Source organism: Micrasema longulum, unplaced genomic scaffold, assembly GCF_059751315.1.
Source record: "Micrasema longulum isolate JH-2025_06_02 unplaced genomic scaffold, ASM5975131v1 h1tg000260l, whole genome shotgun sequence".
In the NCBI taxonomy this organism is placed as follows: domain Eukaryota; kingdom Metazoa; phylum Arthropoda; class Insecta; order Trichoptera; family Brachycentridae; genus Micrasema; species Micrasema longulum.
The window spans coordinates 1,647,441-1,669,080 of record NW_028277464.1 but is presented as its reverse complement, the minus strand read 5'-3'; the positions used below and the strand labels follow the sequence as shown (position 1 = coordinate 1,669,080).

The window sequence follows — 21,640 nt, the reverse complement described above, 5'->3', positions numbered from 1 at the left end:
TAGGTTTAAAAAAATTGAGCAAAATAAACAACCATTTTATTATACTTTTAAAAAAAAAGCCAAACAGTCAATATGTTCAGTGTAATTATTATTTGAATGAATGTCACTGGTGGGACACTGGAAAATCCCTTCTTCTACCTTTGTGCATTTGAAGACAAATTTATGCCAAACTACTCAATATGAATGTAATTTTTTTGTGTTGCAAAGTATGTAATATTGAACGCTTATGTTTTAATAAAATAAATGTCTAATAAATGTTGTAAAAAAAATGTTACTAGTGAGACAATGTTTAGTGACTGGTGGAATTTCTAAATAGTAAATATGTGAAGTAATTGTTTCCATAGACAAAAAAGTAATTATTTATTATTTAAAAAAACTATTTTTGTGTAGATTTATAAAAAAGATGTTTTGCTATGTTATTATTAAATTAGAGGCGATAAATAGAAATTTATGTCATTTTCCCACTTGGCACAGAATGCCGATTGAATTATAAATGTAAACTGATCATGTTCAAAAGTTTAGAAAGTGATAATCATAACTTGAAACATATACCCATAGAATTAAGAATAGTCAAGAAACCCCATACGCACATCAAACAGAAGGCGACTAAACTATTCATAAATGAGCAGGTTTACGTTTTGACCCATTAGTTTCCTTGTAGATGTCGCTCAGTACACAACTCCTGATTTGAATTCAACTATGCCGTGTCCTTTTGAAATGTAGAAATACTGCTAGGATCTTAAAGAAACAGGATGGAATCACATTTCATGTGTAATTAGTAATTAGCAAATGAATGTGTATGTAGCAAATGCATTACTTAAAAATTTAATTATTTTTCCATCTGTCAGATTGTCGAAGAAACAAAATGGATATTTCGTCAGTGTTACCAGTGTAGTAAATTTTTTTACCCTACTTAGCTCATCTAATGAGAGAATTAATGAAAATTGGACCTCGGATTAAACAACTCGGGTGGACATTTGACCGACATTATCTTTAAAACATAAAATATTATTTAACATGATATAAAAATATCCGTTTTATGTAAAATAAAATTCGTTTTTTATTTTATGTTTAAAGTTCATTAATTCAATTACTCTTATTAAATGACCCTTTACGTATCAACTCTGTTGTGTCAATCAATATTTCCGCGTGCATAATAAAATTTTAGAGAAATCAACAGATTGATTTTTTTTTTACCTTACATTTGTGTTATAATTATATTTTTTCCCATCGCGCAAAATTACGCGGCGGCATTTTGAATGCGCGCGGCAAATGTGGGGGGTTATTGGACACAGTCCGATGTATTCAAATATGATTCAACGCTCCTTCTGGACTATTCTTAATTTTAAGCATATACCATATTACAACATGCCTGAATATAATGCGACCTAATATATTTGGAGCAGGGAATGAAGGGAATAATTCACTAGTCTTTAACCTCAAATATAACGCGACTGTTTTTTATAAAAATGTTTCGAGTAAAAATAATCGCATTGTAATTGGGCTAATACAGTAATTACTTTTTCATATATTGATTTCTGAAAATATGATGTTTAACCGGTAGATTTTATTTTATAGCATTTATTAGCAATCAAATACTACCTCTAAAAATTTCTACATCTTTCTTAAAATATCATTCAAAATATTTTTATTTGTGGTGAGTTATTTTTAAAATGTTTTTTGCAAATTAGGAAAGCAATGGCGAGATCTTACAAAATCCAAGTACCGCCTTACGAAAGGAGATCGTCAGTTGGACATGACTTACGATATTCTGGGCAGGGAGTATCTTGGTATGCACGCAGGCCCTCACCAAATACCTCATCATGTTTCCGATGTGTTATCTGACATCACATACTATGTTTACATGGCTAGAAGGTAATTTCAACTATCAAAATTATTTCATTTGCGATTAAAAATAATATCAAACTTCTAAAATTTAACACTGAATATTTAAAAAAATAATTTCATGTGTCAATAATTCAATTTTTAAACAATTTCATGTATTCCAAACCATGACAATAACATTTCACTTTTGTTTTGTTTATTTTGATTTTTACAATATGTCATTTACAATTTGATTTGCTATTTCAATATTTTAATTTGTATCGAAACAGAGAGGGAAAATATTTATGAGTAGAGTATAAGGAAGTCTAGGCATTTACAGGGCTAGTGCCCTGTCATTGGCTGGTTTAAGTGGCCACTTTACACGCTGTGTAACATTGACCATTTTGCCCATAAGCCCTGTAAACGGCTTGACTTCCATATTCCCTTCTCAAAAATGTTTTCCCTCTCGGTTGCAATAGATTTCAATCTTGATAACTCCCCAGGGAGTGAAATCCAGCCGTGTCTACAAACATTTGGACATACCCAAAATATTGTTGATTTTAATTTGTATTTAAAATAAACAAATGAAAGGATTTCTATACCATTTTATTTTGTGTTAAATGAGCCAAAATTATATTGCCTCAATTCATTATTTATATTTAAAAATCCGGTGTTAATTTCTGTAAATAAATAATAAAAATAAATGTAAGTTATATATATATATATTAGGATATGATTTAAAATGTGAAACTACAAAGTTAGTTCATGTTATGCTTTGTTTTCTTCTTTTAAGAACTTCAAAAGAAGTCCTCTGTAGAAATGTTCGCAACAACTGGGTTCCTGCTGAATATCCTAGTTCTATACAGCGGATGCAGGAATGGACACCCGATGAATGTATTCCGGAATTCTTTTCTGACCCAAATGTTTTCAAAAGCCTCCATGAAGATCTACCGGTAAGTTTATTGATAATTAAACTTCATAAATTTTCATTTCGAGTTGTCAATAGCGACTTTCGCCTTTGGAGTTATTTCGTGTTTTGAATTAAAAATTATTTACAATAAATAAGGATTCAAACATTGACAGCGCCGTAGTCTGCTATTTGATAAGAGGGCATTTGTGGACAATCCTATGGATTTTTCTACCGATTTGTTCAACAAAACTACATTATTTTCAAACCAACAAATGCCTCAGCTCATTAATTTGAATGTATTTAAATTTGAAATCCCATCATCCAGATAGTTTATGTGATATGTATTTCAGAAATAATGTGCAGTTTCTAATAAAACGTAAATTTATTTATGGTATTAATCGTACCACAGTCTTGGTTTGTACTTTATACTTTAAATGCACTAGTGTATATGGGCTGGTTCTCCCAAAATTAATAAATAATTTGTTTAGGGAAATAACATTAGAGTACACCATACCTAAAATTTATAATATGCTCCCATTAAATACTTTTTAAAAACATTAAAAAAAAATCAGGCTAAAGAGAGATTGTGATTGATTTGATTTTCTATATTAAGTTTTTTGTTTTTATTATTACCGTTTTTTGTTTTTAATTTTCTAACTGTTACATTTTTTTTTTCATAGTAATAATTTTTTTAATATGTTATGGAATTATAGAGATAATAATATGTATATATATTATATATAAAGAAACTTAATTATAACCACCTACTTACGAACTGCAGTCTGCAGTTCAGTAGGACTTAATAATTACAATTTTTTTAATATGTTAATATATAAATAAATTTAAAATAAATAAATTATACAGTTAAACTCCAATTATCCGGACTAATAATATAATTTTCTCGACAACACTTGAGATGTCTTCTCAAACCAAACTTTATATTGGTTGATTTAATTTTGATAAGAATGTTAGACACTTGGTTCAATAATACAGAAAAAAAGCTACTGTTTTTTGATAATCATCAGTATTCATTTTTATTTTTCTAATTTATTCACTTTCTCATTTCATTCCTCTACAGCAATATAAATGATAATTTTCATCACAATTAATTTATGCAGATTGGAAGCATGCACCGTTCATTGTAATGAATAGATAAATTAATTTACCACTTAGGAATTTTAAAATGTTGTTAAACACAAAAAATGCGCATTCATTTCTTGCTTTATCATTGCTTGCCAAATATGTTGTGGAAGTTACCCCAAAATAATAAACTAGTAAAATATTTTATCATTATATTATCTGACCTAAATAACATCATCATCATCTCCCTATCTGCATCCTGTGGTGCATAGGGCGCTGCATTGGTACACCAAATGCAGCATGTATTGATAATTTGTTACTTAAAGGTGAGGTGATCAGTCTTACTCTTCAAATGTCAGTCCAGGAACAATGAAATATTGCAGTGTAAAACTGCCTTTTAATTCAATATTTCATGTCCCCCTTCCCAGAAATCGAACTCAGGACCTCAAGGATAGCAGGCGAATGCGCCAATCACTACACGACGAGACAGACCTATCTCCACTCGATTTTCTTTTCCTGGATTTTTATCTGAAAGTAGTCATCGAGTCAAAAATGCTCTTCCAGGATTCGGTTTTTTTTTTTAAAAGAAATATCCCGCTAAGCCTTTATTTTGAGGCTTGTCAGCAGAGGGGATAGAGAGGATATGGAAGGAGGTAATGAAAAATACACCACAACACCCAGACCAATTGAGAAAAAAAAAATTCTTGGATTTATTTTTTTGCAACTGGCGGGAATCGAACCCGCGACGCCATTTTCACAGTTGGCTGTCTAACCAACTGCGCCACGGCGCCTGATAAACAGAATTATAATCATCATCTACCCGGGTAGACGAATATTACAATTCTGGACAAAGCGTCCGGACACGGAGTAAATAACAACAACTTATAACTACACAATGATATGTCTAAATAAGTTAGTATTAACAACATATTATTTTAGAATACCTTTTGCTTAAACATTTTTTTAATACAGGATTTGGAAGTGCCTGCTTGGGCAACATGTGTGGAGGACTTTATTACCAAACATCGTGAAGCGTTAGAAAGCGTTCAGGTTTCTGAATCTCTGCATCACTGGATAGATCTAACATTCGGTTACAAGTAAGTTGCTCTTATTTACACATTTAAAAAATCCAATATTGTTTTGCAAAAAGAATGTGGGTAATGTGTGCGCAGAACCTTCTAGACAAGACACAAAGGCTCTCCTCATATGCTAAAAAAGCAACCCAAGAGAAACGAGACATTCGTTCAAAGAGCTTGGTCTACTTCTTGATTTAAATGTACGACAACTTTCACTATCCACAAGGATAATTAATAAGATAAGTACTCGCAATATAAAATACCTACTGTAGACAATGGAGATATGTTGTGCATGGATTAAGTAGTGGATCAAGCCAATTGGATAAAAGAGTGATATATGGACTTGTTGATGTTTTGTGTAATGGTTTATGGCTCGTATTTAAAAATGTAATAGAAGTGTAACATGTTTTCCTCTGCACGGGGCATCCTAGTGAGGGGACGTTATTCTAAATATTGAAAAAGACATAAATATAGGCAGGGTAATTCCTCCAAAAAATCGAGTAACACTATAGCAAAATTCATAATTTTATAATAATTTATCATGAAGCGAAACTAGTATTAATTTTATTCAAACTTTGCAAAATTCAATGATCAAATTGCTACTACATAAAGGTGTTTACCGCCAAAGATGCAATATTTAAATATCATTTATATATAAACCTGTAAATAAATTATCAGTTAGGGCTCTACTTTGGTACAATTCACCATGCGTCGCACTCCGAGTATAAACACAAATTGGTACATGATTACAACATCAGGTTTACTAGTATGGAAGGGCTAGCTGTTCCTCGATATTGTAATAAATATGGCAAAAGGACACTGCAATACAGTATACCTAAAATATGTAACATGTTACCAAACAATATTAAGAATAGTGAGTTAAATACAGGAGTGAGACGTATGCTCAAATTATGGCTAATGGAAAAAAGTTTTTCGTATTAGTGATAGTTTTAATTTGTAATAATATAATAAAATATGGTATAATGATGTAATGTTTTTGAAATAAAATAATTATGTAGGTTAATTATGAAACAATATATAAGAACCTGGTGACGAGTTGTATGCTTACAATTTACGACTTTAATTTTAAGATTATTGTGTAAATGTATTTTTGAAAAATAATTTTGGATTTTTTTTTGATAATGAACAAGTTAATGCCAATTCAATTGATACAATGTGTGAGTACAACGTCCATAGATTTATGACACTCACGTGTGCTGAATTATTTTACCAAAAAACTAGAGCGTCGATCAAAGAAAGCAACTCAGCATTTTATGTTTAATATAATACATTATATTCTGCAAGCTAACATAATTGCACACAGGACATTAACTCTTAGTAACAAAATCAGATGACAAATCCAGTACAACATTCTGGAATACATCAACTTCACAAAAGGAACCGCAGGGCATGGCAACATCATGTAGCCCAGTGCAGTGCAATTCAGTTATCGCTGTTACTCTCGCGCTTTATAAGCAAGTTCTGTATTTTATGCAAAATATAATAAATACATATTGCAGTATCGACATTGTTTCTTTTGTCAACTCCAACTGACATAGGAGATACTTGCATCAACAAGCAAAACTCCTACCGATGTTACGAATTGGTTTTGTATTTCTTAGGTTATCCGGCTCGGCAGCAATTAAAGCCAAGAATGTATGTCTCTCACTGGTGGATGGGCACACGGAACTGTCTCGCTCGGGCCCGGTACAACTCTTCAGCAGCCCCCACCCGTCAAGAATGTCCCAGCTGACACAGTGTTGGGGGGAGAAATTACCTCCCAGGATTTATTGGCAGAAGGAGAAGAGTTAGTAAAACCACGATTTTTTATTTGATATTATTGTTTTTAAGTCTGAACAGATTAAAGCATAAACACATATTTTGAGATAACACAATTCAAATATAAAAATTGCTACTACCGATTTATTTATTACTATTACTATTGGTTCAATGGTAAATTATTACTATTACTATTACTATTGGTTCAATGGTAAATAATCAACAATTTGCTAAGACCATGCATACATGTTTATTTTTAAATGTAAATCTGATCTAAAAAAGGAAGTGTTCATATATTATGTACCATTAATTTAATCATCAATAAAGTAAACACTGAAAAGCTACAATATGTAGCTAACTTAAATAAACACATGTACTTTAGACAGAAACATTCAAAATTTATGAGGATAAGTTAAAAACACTCTTTAGTAAGCTAATATATATGTAAATCTCCAATTTTTGGGACTAATATGCTTGCATGGTTTTTAACCTGTATAAATATGATTTAAACATGAAATATGTATTATTTTTACAGAGAAAACAAGAACGAATGACAGTTCCGAAGACTTTTCTGATGATGAAGAGGAAGACAGTAATTTGCCGCAGAATTATTCCAGTTTAAAGATTCCAGCTAGTCAGAAGCCTTCTTCTACAAGGAGGAAGAGCAGCAGTAGCAGAAGTAGAAAACATTCCAAGAAAGATGACGATAGTCCGCAAGGCACTATACCTCCATCTCCTTCACATTCCTCAATCAGTACTGTAGAAGGAAGAACTACGTCTTCCCTCTCAGTTCCTCGACACTTTAAAGTACAAAAATCTGAATATGGAAAACCGCCTATATTCTTGCCCAAGGAATTCAATCCAGTCAGTCAATTGTTAGCCATAGAAAACCTTCACAACTTCAAAGTCAAAACATTCTATAATCACAGTGATAAATCTAATCAATCGGAAACAGAGTCCAGAATACAATCGAAGAAAATCTCCGTCAACTTAGAACCTGCAACATCCAACAAAGAAGATTTATCCAGTGTTTATCAATCAGACTTACATTGTGGCGATAACTCTTTCACTAATCAAATGTTTGTCGCATCTTACGAACACAGTTACTACAAGAGAAATAGTAAAACCGAGAGCAAAGAGCCATTTGTAAAAGAAAAAAAGGATAGAAGTTTCAACACCAGATTTGTGACCAATGTCTCCTTATTCAAACAGCTCGTTATATCGCATCGCAAGAAAGATATGCAAGTTTTGGGATGTCTTATTGTGGAAATATTCCTTAACCAGAAAGTGAGACCTTTTCAGTCTAGATCTGTAAAATGTTTCAATGAGCGGTATAAAGTCTGTTGTTTAGTATTAAAGAACAATATGAATGCTTTACCAAAGTGTATTAAATACGTGGCCTGCTTGTTACTGCAGTTGGGCGAAGTTGATTACTCTGCGCAAGATATGGAAAACCAATTAGAAGATTACTTGGAGCTAAATGCCGATCAGATTAACTATCCTAGTATACAAAATAACGGGCTACCTTCTCCATCAGCTACTCAGTTGTTACAACCGCTTCTTTCTAATCAGTTGCTGCCTTTCCCTCAACACTTCCCCATGTTATATTCTGTCATCACTGTTCTTCACGAATATTCCATTACCGAAAGAGAACTAACTATTCTGTATTCTTTCGATTGTAATGGACAAGAATGTTCAAAGTACCAATATTTTGATAAAACAAAATTATATTTCAATCAAAAAATTGCAGAGGCTAAAGTTTATTCCTGTTCATTACAGATAGAAAACTTTTTTAACCAAATAAGTTCTTTTAATCAATTCGATAGTGTAAATCTATTTTTACCCCATTTTATAGAACTGTTAAGCAATAAGACAACATCGATACTTGCATCTTGGTATTTGTTTGATCCCGTATCGAAAGTTTTGGGGCCGATAGAATCTTCTAAGAAATTACTAAGATTAATTTTAGTTCTTTATGATGACCATTCGAGTGAAAAGAATATAAATTCTTCTAAAGCAGACCTGTCTTATAATATGACAGCTTACAATAGCAAAAAGTCAGTGAAACTTTATCATAATATATTTTTACTGCAGTTGATAGTTCGTTTCGGACTGCAGTGTTTTTTGGAAAACTTTGTACCTCATTTAGTAGAAGCTGTCGGGGGATATAAAGACACGAGTATAACTGAAGTAAGCATGCACACACATTCCAATATCCCCGTTAAACCCACAACTTCTATTAAAAAGCTTACCTACTGCGACGAGTCACTGAAACCCTCTACCAGCACTCCTCACGACATATTGTCACCGGACACATCGTGTGGTTCGGAGAATACTCTTACACCGTGCATAGAGAAAGATTATAATCTGACTGTCGACAAATTCAAGAAAACTCAATGTGATTCGGTTGCTGAAAGTGATTTGTTTCATTTTGAAAGTGATAGCAATAAAGAAGGGAGATCGGACGTTTTTTCATCGGAAAAGAGTTGGGAAAACAATATATTCAATAAGTCAAACATTAAATGTCTCATTGAAGAAATTGATTGTATAACCGACTCAACAAACTTAGACAAGTACTTAAATCACGTTCAAGCTATTGAAGCTACCGAATCTATATATGGAGGAGATGAAGACGAATCCAGTAAATCGGATGATCCTCAAAATAAATCAGATGGAATATATTTTGACGAAAACAATTATGGGTCAACTTCACCGGGTAGCCAGAGTGGGAAAGATTCCAGTGATGCTGTAATGATAAAAGTGGGTCCAGCTTCCCCAACCATTGCCATTCCCAACTCTCAAAGAACCTTTACCAGTTATGTCCAGCCACCAGAAGAAGATGACTCTCAAGAAGTGTTTCGAACTGAAAGCAAAAATGCATCTCAAAGTCTGGATTTGAATAAGCCATCGACTTCTCAACACCACAAGTCTTTAAGAAGTAGAGATCACCACAAAAGTAAAGACAAAACTACTCCGCCCAGATCACAGTTATTGTATTTCGCAACAAACAATGCCAAAGACTACAAAATATCGGAAATGAGTTCTGAAAGTTTGATCTGGTTGGCTCACAGGTTGGGGCCTGTTTTAACCTGTAAATATCTGACTAGAAATTTATTAAAAATGTTAACTCTCTGCTACATTGGCCGTGAGAATTTGTTGCCGAATAGTGAAGATGCAAACTCTAACCGTTTGGATTCCCTGTGTATTGCCAACGGGCGATTAGTCGGGGACCGCAACGCTTCTAAAGTCATTGAGTGCCTTACAACTATCGGAGGTTAGTTTCAAACCCTTTACCATTTTACCTGTTTATTTAGACCAAACAACTAAAATGGTATGATAAATAGCGTACATACTTACGAAAGTATATATAATCAATAATCCAAATATACTGAAAGAGATCAGTTTGTATGTTCCCAATAATTATACTAGAGCGAGATCTAATTCACTGTTTTACACACCCAGAAGCCGTACTAATGCAAGTCAGAATTCACCCATTAATAGGACAATTTGCTTGCTGAATATGGCTTCTGCGGATAATATGGATCTATTTTTCTGTTCACATCGACAGTTTAGCAGCTAACTCCTAACTTATATTTACAGTCTACATTACGTAATGGGTTAAACAGCCCGTAAAGTAATGCAGGCATTTTATTCATTTGACAATTTGTCAAATAAATAAAATAACATAACTGGGCATGCGTGGGTATAAAATCAATGTATGCTATTTAAAAATCTGAGAAAAACTGTCTTCTTTAAATAACTATTTATTATATTTAAATAGTTTTCATTATTATTATTATGTGTCCAGGAACATTGCCCTTGTAAGGCAAAATTGCTTTCATATTGTGAGTGAACTAAATTTAGGTAGAACTAAAAATTTTTGTTTTTTGAAAAAAATAAATAATGAACACAAGAGCCTGTCTCTTTTTTGGCAATTTCGACTTGAAGTGAAGTGTTCTATTTTATTAAGATGGCTACAAACATATTCAATATTTTCGCCGACATATATTAATAGTCAAATATCGAGTGTATCTGGTGGCTATGTATTTGTGACAAATGATGATCATCAAAAAAGAAAGTAACTCGCAACATTTTACAGACGATATTAATTTGTCAGTGACATTTGAAAATAATTGTCGAAAATCAAGCATACTTAGCAGCAGCTTGACAATTGTCAAATGCCGAGCATGTCTGCAGGCACCTTTAGATAATATGGAGTTCTACGAGTTATCAATAAATAATTTATAGTAAATATATATTAAATCAAAATATTGCAAATATTTCAGCATTGTACGGAGAGCAGATAATCCTAATCCAGTATTTCCCCCACATGGGTGACCTAATAGCGTCGTGTAGGCGAAGAATATCAGGACCACTGGAAGGCGGGCTGATAGCGTGTCTACAGCTGCTGAGATTCCTCATTCCATACATGTCGGATGTCAAGCTCATGGAACAGTTGCAAGTAAGTATAGTAAAAAAACAGCACTGTAAAAAATATTAAACATTTTAAACCGTTCAGTGACTTGTTTATTATAACTGTATGTCAATTTTATAGGACATTATTCTCAAAAACATCCTGCACCCGACTGTTCGATTGATATCGTCGACCCGTTCAACATTCCCCAATGGTCACTTAGCGCGACTAGCCTTGGCGAAGAAGTTTCTGGAAACATTATATGTTTTAGCATTAAGAATCGGACCAGAGATGACAAAGAAACACCTTTGTGTTCCAGCTTTGCAAAGGTACTAACTTCAACATGTTCATTTGATCAAAACGGCTAGTTTGGGTAGTTTTTTTATTATTGTTAACTTATTTTTATATCATCTATAGTCCTTAAAATGTAACATGATTAGAATGACAGTTGTCAGAAAAAGTGACGACATAACTTTGTAGTAACGTCAAAGGAGTTATTTATATTGACACACAAAAAATCATTTGTAACTGGCGTGTTCATTTATTTTTTTAATACAATGCTTGAAACATAAATCAACATTAATAAATATAAAATCAGCTTTAAAACTAAAAGAAAACTAAAATAAACCTAATTATTAACGATGTTCTTACAAGGTTACATTATTTTGCAAAAATGTTAGAGATTGGACAAATTGATTTTTTTAGAACGAATAAAATTTTAATAAATAAAATATTTAAAAAAGCAAATGGTTGCTTACTTCTGCAGGGAAGAAACGAGGAGGGAGGATGGGGGAGTCTGATACTGCGCCGCGCTCCCCCCACTTTTCCCCCGCAGAAGTAAGCAACCATTTGTTTTATTAAATATTTTATTTTTAAAAAAAATTTTGGCTCTAAATATTTTTTTAAATATGCTAATATGTCTTCTTGCCAGTACTGATCATTGTGGTTTCGGATGTGACAGGGTTTAAAGAACATCCTGTATAAAGCATGTATATTGTATAGGTGTATATTAATTTTGTATTTCTGACTACATCTGTACAAGGTTTTAAAGAGATTTTATTTTTGTATTTAATGATGTACGTATTTCATAATATTTTTTTTTCAATATTAACCATTGTGTTAGGGTTTTGAGGGTTTTATGCATTTTACATGGTTTGTGATCTTTTTACGCAATGAACCTTTGTCAACTTTGCTTGATTTTTCATGGTCATTATTATGCAGGTTGAGTTTTTATAGGTTATTTTACTGGTTTCGGATTACTTAGCACCAGTACTTGTGAAACCTTATTTGCCATAGATTTGTACTGTGTCAGTCATTGAGCAATATGTAATAATTTTTTTGTTTTTAGGTTTTTCTTGGCGTTTGATAAAGTACACAATAACAGTGACTGGAAGAAGTCAGACGATGAACCCTCCAACATTCCTAAAGTATTTATAAATTTTAAAAATTCATTTTCCTTCATTTCATAGACTTTGATTTGGAAAAAAAACCACTGAAAACCATGATTCTCATTCAATTCTAGTTTCCATATGTACAATATCATACTCATGATTGTAAATGAAATATGTAAACTCATAAACTAGAGATTTATTTCTTAGGCGGGCCCATCACAAGAGACTGACGACTCAGTTTACTCCGTTGAGGAGGGGGGCTCCTACCTGGAGATCTGCCGAGACGGCTCCACAGCCGAATGGCAGATTCGGGATGGGGAGGTGTGTGGCGGTCAACCAACTGGAGACTCCAGCTCTTCACCCCCCGACAAAACTGACCCTGCTACTATGTCGGTCAGTCTAATTTATCATTATGAATGTCCAATTAGCGAAAGTGGCAGATGTATACATACCAAATATGCTTAAATTAGATAAACATCGAATGTATGTAGTATTCATTAATGTTTATTGATTTATTTATTAATAATAATTCTAGGCACTGGAGGAATTGCAGACTGTCTTCAATTCGGAACTAGCTCATCAGTCCTACATGCCTTTCTACAAATATGTTGGGGAGGAAACTATGGATCGTATCCTGAAGAATCCTGACACGGTGAGGAGGCTCTGTAGAGAGTATGACAGTATTCGGAGACCAGATAGGTAAAAATATTTATTCACATGAAATAAAAATATATTGTACATTATATAGTCCACTTACCAAGTACATTTTACCTTGTAAAAGGTCATGCTGTTTTGGATTTTGGATGTGTTGTATTTACCTAAGGCCTAATTAAAAAATCCTAGTTTTCTAATTTGACAAGTCTGTTTTCGCGACAGTATGACCACTTTTTAAGTTTTTTTCTAAAGCTAAGTTAAGTGCTTTCCGAAACTAGTAGTTATTCAAAATAAACTCAAGTGGTCTTAAAACAAAGTGTTTTATTCAATATATTTAATCATGTTATTCCGAAAAGTTAATGCTTATTCAATAAAATAAACATTTAAAAGCTCTAAACCTTATTAGCCCCCTTAGTTCGACCATGTACACTGCATATATTGACAAAGAAACAATTCAATATTTTTATTGAATGAAATCCTCCCTTACTGTACATCCCTAATTGTATCTTTCTTTTGCACTGAAATATTGCTTTCAACTTATTTTTTAAAAATGTACTTATGAAAAAAATTGGTTTTGTATAAATGATTTCAACACTGTATTATATTTAACAGTTTAAAAAAGATGGTTAGAGGGTGGTTTGATTGGTCATCTTTACGTAAGGGACTGTTATTTAAATATTGAATTTGGTTATCAATTATAGGAAAATCATTATTGACAGCTGTTAGAATTTCTTATTTATATCATTTCAAGCCTTGGTGATGAAACATTCAGCACATTCAATTTCTTTTAGTGGTTTTACACAAAATAAATATGTAATCAAATTCTTATTTTATTATTTTTGTTTATTTTAGCCCACCGTGTAAATTACAACACAAGTCTCCCCCTAAGCCTCAGCCACCTGTGCAGATCAGCCCGAGTGAAGAAGTATACAATAAAAGAGCTTTGAATGAATCTAACCCGGTTAAAATTGGCATGGATGTCCATTTAGGCCGCTCTGATAGTGTTCCCTGTCGTAAAAATTCTACCTCCGAAGAAACTTCCAACTCCAACAGTTTCGGTTCCAATGTAGCAATCATCGGTAATAGGATCGATGTTCAATCAGATTTGGTTGAAGAAGGCTCTACAAGAAGTGGATTTAGCTATACCGATGCATTGGACATAGTATCTTGTAAGATGGAAAATGGATTAAGATCGAGCAGGTGGGCAATATATTTGAGTGTTTTGTTATAAAATGAGAAACACATGTAATAACAAAATAACTTTTCCAATAGTATGATAAAACTTCTCTAATTAGTACAAAATAATAAAAATACCAAAATTTTTTACATATTTCAAATACATATGGCCACCCTTTTTCGATGGCGTTCTCATCCCGCTAATCATAAATGTCCTTTAAGCATAGAAAAAATCCACGGATTTGTAGAACAACGAGGAAAAGTAGAGTGATATCACAGGTAAAAATGAAAGCATTGATTAAAAAAAAATGTATCTTTTAAAAATCATAGTGGCACTTTTTTTGTTTCATGTTTTGGTTTTGTTAAATAGTGTAGTAATGTTATTTCTTTAAAAAAACAACCACAAAATTTCCTCACTATAATTATGAGATTACTTTACTTTTGATTTATAATAGGTATATGTTTCTCATACATTAGAAATGTCCGGATTCGAGACAGTTTTTTCCAGTAAGTTAGGGCAGGATGTTGGATATATTTATTGTTTGTTAATTTCTTTTTAACGTCATATCTGATGATGGATATTACTGAGTTAATATCTCAAACATAGTATAATTCTATATTTTTATTTAAAAGGTCATACTTATCGATCATGGGTGTAGAAGTGAAACTGTTATCAATAATATTTAAAAAGAAATAAAAACTTTGAATACACAAATCTCATAAATCAATCTCTATTGGATGTTAATTTTTTTCCTCGAAAATGATGTTATAACATGCTATGTCTTTGATGGGTGGACATAAGAGTATAACGGCATTTTTGTTTATTTTGCGATTTATATGAGAAAATTTTCTTTGTGTATGCCTACATCAATGGTATTAACAGTACATTTATATGACTACTCAAAACATAAATAAACAACCTTGTGCCTATTAAACTTTAGTTTTAATTAAATAAGTATGCGCATTTGTGTTATAATTTCAGTGGCACAAATAGTACAAGATGGTCTCAGTAATACAAGTAGACTAATTTCTGTAATTCATTGAGTGGTACAAATAGTATAAGTTAGCATATTACAACAGAGATGAAGAACATTTAAGAGAAGGCAATATAGAAATCTAGGCATCTACAGGGCTTATGACCTGTCAATGGCTGGTTTAAGTGGCCACTTGTTGAATCCAGTCCTTGTCTACAAAAATTTGGACAAACTCAAAATATTGTTGATAAATCCACCTGGTCCATGAAGAAGTATAGAAATTGAATAAATAACATTTTCAGGCGTTGCCTAGTATGTAGGTGAAATAATTCAATTAGATGAATCTCACCCGCATAAATAAAGGTTTCAGCTCTTTAACTTCACAAACATCAACAGATGAAAGAATTGAAGGAATGTAGATGTTCAAATATGGGCAGAATGGTGAATGTTACACAGTGTGTAAAGTGGCCACTTAAACCAGCCATTGACAGGTCATAAGTCCTGTAGATGCCTAGACATCTATATTGCCTTCTCTGAAATGTTCTTCATCTCTGTTGTAATATGTTAATATAAACAGCTCCCCAGGGAGTTGAATCCAGTCCTTGTCTACTAAAATTTGGACAAACTCAAAATATTGTTGAGTGTAAGTTAGTTCTAGTAGTATAAAAGTAGACTCATTTCTGTCCCATCTTTAATGGTTCAATTAGTATATCTGGAATATTTCTGGTATTTGTACAAATGACTCCAATGTGCTTATTCAGATGAAATAATATGTAAATAATAACCCATTTCGCAAAATACGAGTTCTGTAGCTAAATTTGGGTTCATAATATATTTTTTTTGTTTTCCTGAGAAGTTGCACTTTTGCAGTTACGCTTTTATGTCCGTCTATCAAAGATATTATACATAGTATTAATTGTCACATTTTTGTATTCAGACATCTACGTGGAGATTGGCTGATGTACTGGGAGCACGAAATAGGCAGACCAGATAAAGATAATCGCTTTAATCTTAAGCAGATTAAATTACAAACCTTCTCTGGACATACTCATTCCATTAAGAGCATCGTTTGCTTGGATAATGAGAACAGCTTTATGTCGGGCTCCAAAGATAAAACTATAAAGCTTTGGTCATTGAGAAATCAGGTATGTATTCTGTTGGAAATCATCTTCTATATACAATGATTTATAATTAAATATACACATTATTAGCGTGAAAATCTAGAAAATGGCATTTCAACTTGTGGTAATTGCCTTCCGTGCCGTCATTCTTCATAATCAGACATGATGCTACGGAGAAATATGCAGTTATGTGCGATGAAAAATGCTTTGATTGCACTGCAGCTGTGAAAAAGATACAGATATATGATTTCATTCTTAAATAAAATTCAATTTATGGAATAAGCAGATAATTAGATATATTTCAAAGTACATTTTCCAAAATCATGACTGTTGCCGACTAGTGTCATATCTATGGTGATGAGTTACATTAAAATAATATGAACTAACAAAGAAACTTCGAATGAACTATGGATTCCCCTATTTACATGTAAGTAATGTTAAATGCCATTTTTAAACTCACTGGATAATATGTATTTGTACAGGGTGATGGTAGTGCAACCTCAACTTGCCAATGGACCTATACTGGTCACCGTAAAGGAGTGCTATCTCTGACATTCTTGGAATCTTCTCGCCTTGCTGCTTCTACGGATGCCAGTGTTCATATTTGGGATCCATACGTGGAAAGCATTGTGGCTCAGGTATTCTAACTACATATCACACCTCCAATTAAATAGTCATAACTCAAAAACTAACATTTCTGAGAGAGCTCAAAAATTCATTAAACATATTATCTTAACATATTACAACAGAGATGAAAAACATTTTAGAGAAGATAATATAGAAGTTTACGCATCTACAGGGCCTGTAGACCTGTCATTGGCTGGTTTAAGTGACCACTTTACACATCCATATTTAAGCATCTATATTCCTTCAATTCTTTCATCTGTTGATGTTTTTGAAGTTGAAGAACAATATGTTAATATTAACAGCTTCCTAGGGAGTTGAATCCAGTCCATGTCTACAAAAATTTGAACAAACTCAAAATATTGTTGATATTATCTTAAAATTATATACATTATAAATTTTGACTTTTAAAAAAAAAATGCTGTTATATACCATAAAGAAAACAGTTTAAATATAACACTGTTTGAGAATGACCGCATTCAAAATAATGTTAATGTATGAGTGATAAAGCCTTCTAGCGTTAGTAAAGCTAGAATTATGTCTGTTTTTTTACAGATAGAGTTTTTTTTTAATAATTCTCGACTCAAAATCGATGCAATATGCAATATGTAGTTCAAATAAAAGACGTCTGATTATTTTAGACAATCAGTAAAATTCAAATAACTGTCGAAATTTCACAGGAAGATCATACAAATATTTGCAAGGAATATTTTACAATAATTATTGCTATAAATTATGAGTGCTTATTTCCATAAAATTTCAATAATTATTTTATGGTTTTTACATTTAAAACTCTCTGTGTATCAGTTTGGACGTGTTCATATCGAACTCTCCTTTACCACAACTTTTTCCCCATTTTCTAGCATGGTTATTTACGATTAAAAGAAAATGATCCCAAAATTGAAATATTTGGGTAAATTATAAAAATGCAAATATTTATTTTTTCCAAAAAAAACAAAAAACACAAACATTAAATTATAATCAATTTGATATGAATAATTTTGATATTTTTATAAATTTCAGTTGGATAATAGTAAAAGTTCACCAGTGAGTATAGTAAAAGCTATGCCAGCCCCTTCAACCATTGTGTTGGCAGCTACAACAGATACTGTACTCAAGTTGATAGATTCCAGAATGTGTTCATTCATTCATGAACTAAAGGTAGGCAATATGTACTATTTTTCTACTTGTGTTTTTATTAACTAAAATATATACTTTTTAAATTACCCGTAAAGCTAAAATTAAATATAAATAAAACCCTTGAATGTGCGAAGAATCCCAACCAATTTTATAATTGAAAAAAATCATCATCATTCCCTTTCCACACTTAATGGTGCATAGGGCACTGCATCTGTACACCAATCGCGCGTATCTCGATAATTTTTTGTTACATGAAGGTAAGATGATCAGTCTTTCTTCAGCTTCAGGTACCAGTCCAGGGACCATGAAATATTCGGGTGTGGAAACACCCTTTTCAATAAATATTTCGTATCAACTCGGTTGTCAATCAAATCAAAAATGTCAATCATGTCGGGAATCAAACCCGAGACCTCTTGCATGGTAGGCAAATGCGCTGACCACTATTACCACGAGGTCGCGATAATTAAAAAACTGAAGTTTAATAAATAGTTCCGAGAATCTTTTTGTGAAGGGAATATTGAAGAACAATAGTTTACTTTTTATCTCAATATTGAGGTTTAAACCTATTCTTTGTGCTTTATATAATAGTTAAAATATCAATAAATAAACCAAAAAAATGTTACATTCAACATTTTTTTGTGAAGATGAACAGTATAATGAAAGAACGAAATTTATTAGATTTCAAGAATATTTCCATGCATTTATGAATTTGAATAGACTACAATTTAAGAAGTCAACAAATAACCCGCTGATTTTAAGTTTACAGTAAACACATTCTCAAAGTTTAAATGCTTAGTGCATGTAAAAACTTGTATAAAAACTGCTTGTTCAACTGCAATAGTGTTTTTTTTTTTAAATAGACTTTTAAACTACACCAAAAAATTATTATTTTATATTTATGTATCGTATTATCATCGCTATATTTTTTTTAAGTTTTGTAAATTTTTAATTGCTTTGCAAGTGATGTCACTAGTTCTCTTAGGTGAGTTGTCCTAAATAATGGGTTGGATTCCCGGAAATCGGAAATCTATCACAACACTCTTTCATTTTATGATTTAGAGTGAGGTAATTTAAAATAGTTCATTTTCATGAATTTTTTCATACATTTTACTCTAATTGTTACCATGTGTAAGAAAACATTTTTCATATCCAATTTCTCACAGTTCTGAACTTCCTCATTGTAGGGTTCTTTTCCGAATCCGACTATTTCCAAATTTCAATGTTTTTTAGGAATCTTTATTTTTAAATACAGACTGTTGGAAGTAAAAAAAATTATAAGATATAGATACCGTTAAGAAGGTATGATAAGTATTCTATGTTCCTGAAAAAATTAGGCCGGTCTGCCGAATACACCAAAAAATATTAGAAAAAATCCCTAATTTTTGTTTTAAATTTTTTCCAAAACTGACTTATTCCTGGAAATAGGTAGTTTTGAAAAATAAACTGCAAAATTAAACTGCAAATGTACCCAAAATTAGTATGTTTTGTCAAAAATGAAATATATCAACATGTTTTGCATCCTCAAATCTGTATGATGTGATTCATATATAATTAGATTTTCTATGTTAAAAGAAATAGTTCGATTTAAGGAAAGGTAAGGTTTTCAGTTGATGGGGTAATGTTTCAACAGTATCTTAAAATAGTTTTAAATAACCGCGTAAGCCACATAATAGTTATACTTATTCTGTCTCAGGTAACCTTTAACCCGAACACGTTCATCCGCTGCATATGCGTGTCACCCTCCGGTCGCTGGGTGGCAGTGGGGCTGGCCACGGGCCATCTGTCCCTACTGGACCCCCGTACGGGGGCTCTACTGGCGCACTGGAAGGCCCACGATGGGGAGATCCTGCAGCTGGTCACTATCAACGAGGCCAGCATCGTGAGCACCAGCCTGGACCAGACAATGCTCGTGTGGTCCACCGTGGATGGCAAACTGAGATTCCAACTCAAGTATATACATTTTTTTCATGCTTTTCTTTTTTATCACAATATTTTATGTAAATTTATATTCTTTATTATTTATACAAAATAATTGTATCAAAATATTGTTTACAAAACATTTTCAATATTATAAAAAAACAGTCATTTATTATTGTTAATATTTTTTCAGTTTTTCATCTTATACGTTATATGACATTAAAAAAAAGTAGAGTGTATAGCAATGTTTTAATTTTGTCCAAATTTTTGTAAACAAGGACTGGATTTCACCCCCTAGGAAATTATTAAGATTATCATAGTACAACAGAGATGGAGAACACTTTTAGAGAAGGGAATATGAAAGTCTATGCATTTATAGGGCTTATGACCCGTCATTGTCTGGTTTGAGTTGTAAAAAAAGAAACTAAATTGCAGTCCAGTGTAATTGATTTTAATAATAGTAAAATTATTTATATCAAAAGTACAAAAATACTTATGGCATGTTTTGACTGTCTATGACTCAAGTCTATTTCTATAATTATTATCTAAATCTACTAGGATGAGGGAGGTCTCCCATGCGCTAGTCGAACCAGATAAAAACTGCATCAGCCATTTCCTTTGTGACAGCTCTTAGAAATGCGGGGTGCTGAGACAAGTGGAGGACTGCAGTCTCGAGAGTACGACATTGTGGTCACGATCTTCAGTTATGAGTTATGAGGGACCGACTAGGAAGAAGAGACCCAAATCTATGCATTTTCTCTAATTTTAAATGTGTACTGTCTATAGCATTTTTTCAATTTTCAAATGGTCGATTTATTGTTTTACTTGCGTTTTAAAGTAATCTGTAAGATAATATTAGGCTAAATTAATGCGTAAATTCTTTTTTATATCAAGTTTATTTTTTCAGAGGATCCACCGAGCCCGTCCACTGTCTGTCAACTTACTTCACTGAACTCATTTCTGGAACCACAAACAACCGAATTGGAGTTCACACTGCGATAGACCAAGACGCCAGCTTCTCAAGCACTAAACTTCGCTCCGACACCTTCAAAGGGGTGCTGACTTCTATGACTGTTTTACCTCTAAACCGGATGCTCCTACTTGGCGGAGAAAGTGGAAATATTAGTTTGTTATGTTGATCAACTTTGTACATTCCATGTGATAATACAATTAAGAGATATTACCAAAGTTTTCCTTTTTTTATGATATTATTTTTATTTATATTCAGTAATCAAATATGTATTCCCTAAATCTGTAGATTTATTATAAAAGAACAAGGTAAAAATACTGTAACTACACCAATATTAGTAAGTAGACGAACGAACGAATGAAAGTAAAATATAATAAAATGACAAAATAAATTAGTTTTTTTTTGTAATACAAAATTGTTTCATGTCTAAGGTAAAATATCACCGAAATTATGATTCTGGAGAGTGACTCCGCTAGTAATTACTGTGTTTTCATTTAGTTAAATTGAATAATGGTAAAAATTATATGTTCTTACCACATTCCTGAAGTTCTCGTCTGATAATATCGTTATATGAAGTGAAAGTTCCTAAT

At 32.3% G+C, this 21,640-nt stretch overlaps 1 protein-coding gene across 2 annotated transcripts in view; it reads left to right on the top strand.

Moving 5' to 3' along the window:
* The window catches only part of Wdr81 (WD repeat domain 81), a 29,088-nt gene extending 7,562 nt beyond the window's left edge, over positions 1 to 21,526 (top strand). For both annotated transcript variants that reach the window (XM_088223968.1, XM_088223967.1), the window contains 16 exons: positions 1,692 to 1,875; positions 2,618 to 2,777; positions 4,787 to 4,911; positions 6,513 to 6,697; positions 7,205 to 9,943; positions 10,956 to 11,131; positions 11,225 to 11,412; positions 12,432 to 12,510; positions 12,682 to 12,867; positions 13,010 to 13,173; positions 13,981 to 14,328; positions 16,216 to 16,423; positions 16,882 to 17,037; positions 18,047 to 18,184; positions 19,857 to 20,113; positions 20,988 to 21,526. In XM_088223968.1, coding sequence (XP_088080094.1) covers positions 1,692 to 1,875; positions 2,618 to 2,777; positions 4,787 to 4,911; positions 6,513 to 6,697; positions 7,205 to 9,943; positions 10,956 to 11,131; positions 11,225 to 11,412; positions 12,432 to 12,510; positions 12,682 to 12,867; positions 13,010 to 13,173; positions 13,981 to 14,328; positions 16,216 to 16,423; positions 16,882 to 17,037; positions 18,047 to 18,184; positions 19,857 to 20,113; positions 20,988 to 21,219 — 5,525 coding nt within the window. In that variant the 3' untranslated portion in view covers positions 21,220 to 21,526. The remainder of the gene's footprint in view (positions 1 to 1,691; positions 1,876 to 2,617; positions 2,778 to 4,786; positions 4,912 to 6,512; positions 6,698 to 7,204; positions 9,944 to 10,955; positions 11,132 to 11,224; positions 11,413 to 12,431; positions 12,511 to 12,681; positions 12,868 to 13,009; positions 13,174 to 13,980; positions 14,329 to 16,215; positions 16,424 to 16,881; positions 17,038 to 18,046; positions 18,185 to 19,856; positions 20,114 to 20,987) is intronic.
* The last annotated feature ends 114 nt before the right edge of the window (positions 21,527 to 21,640 follow it).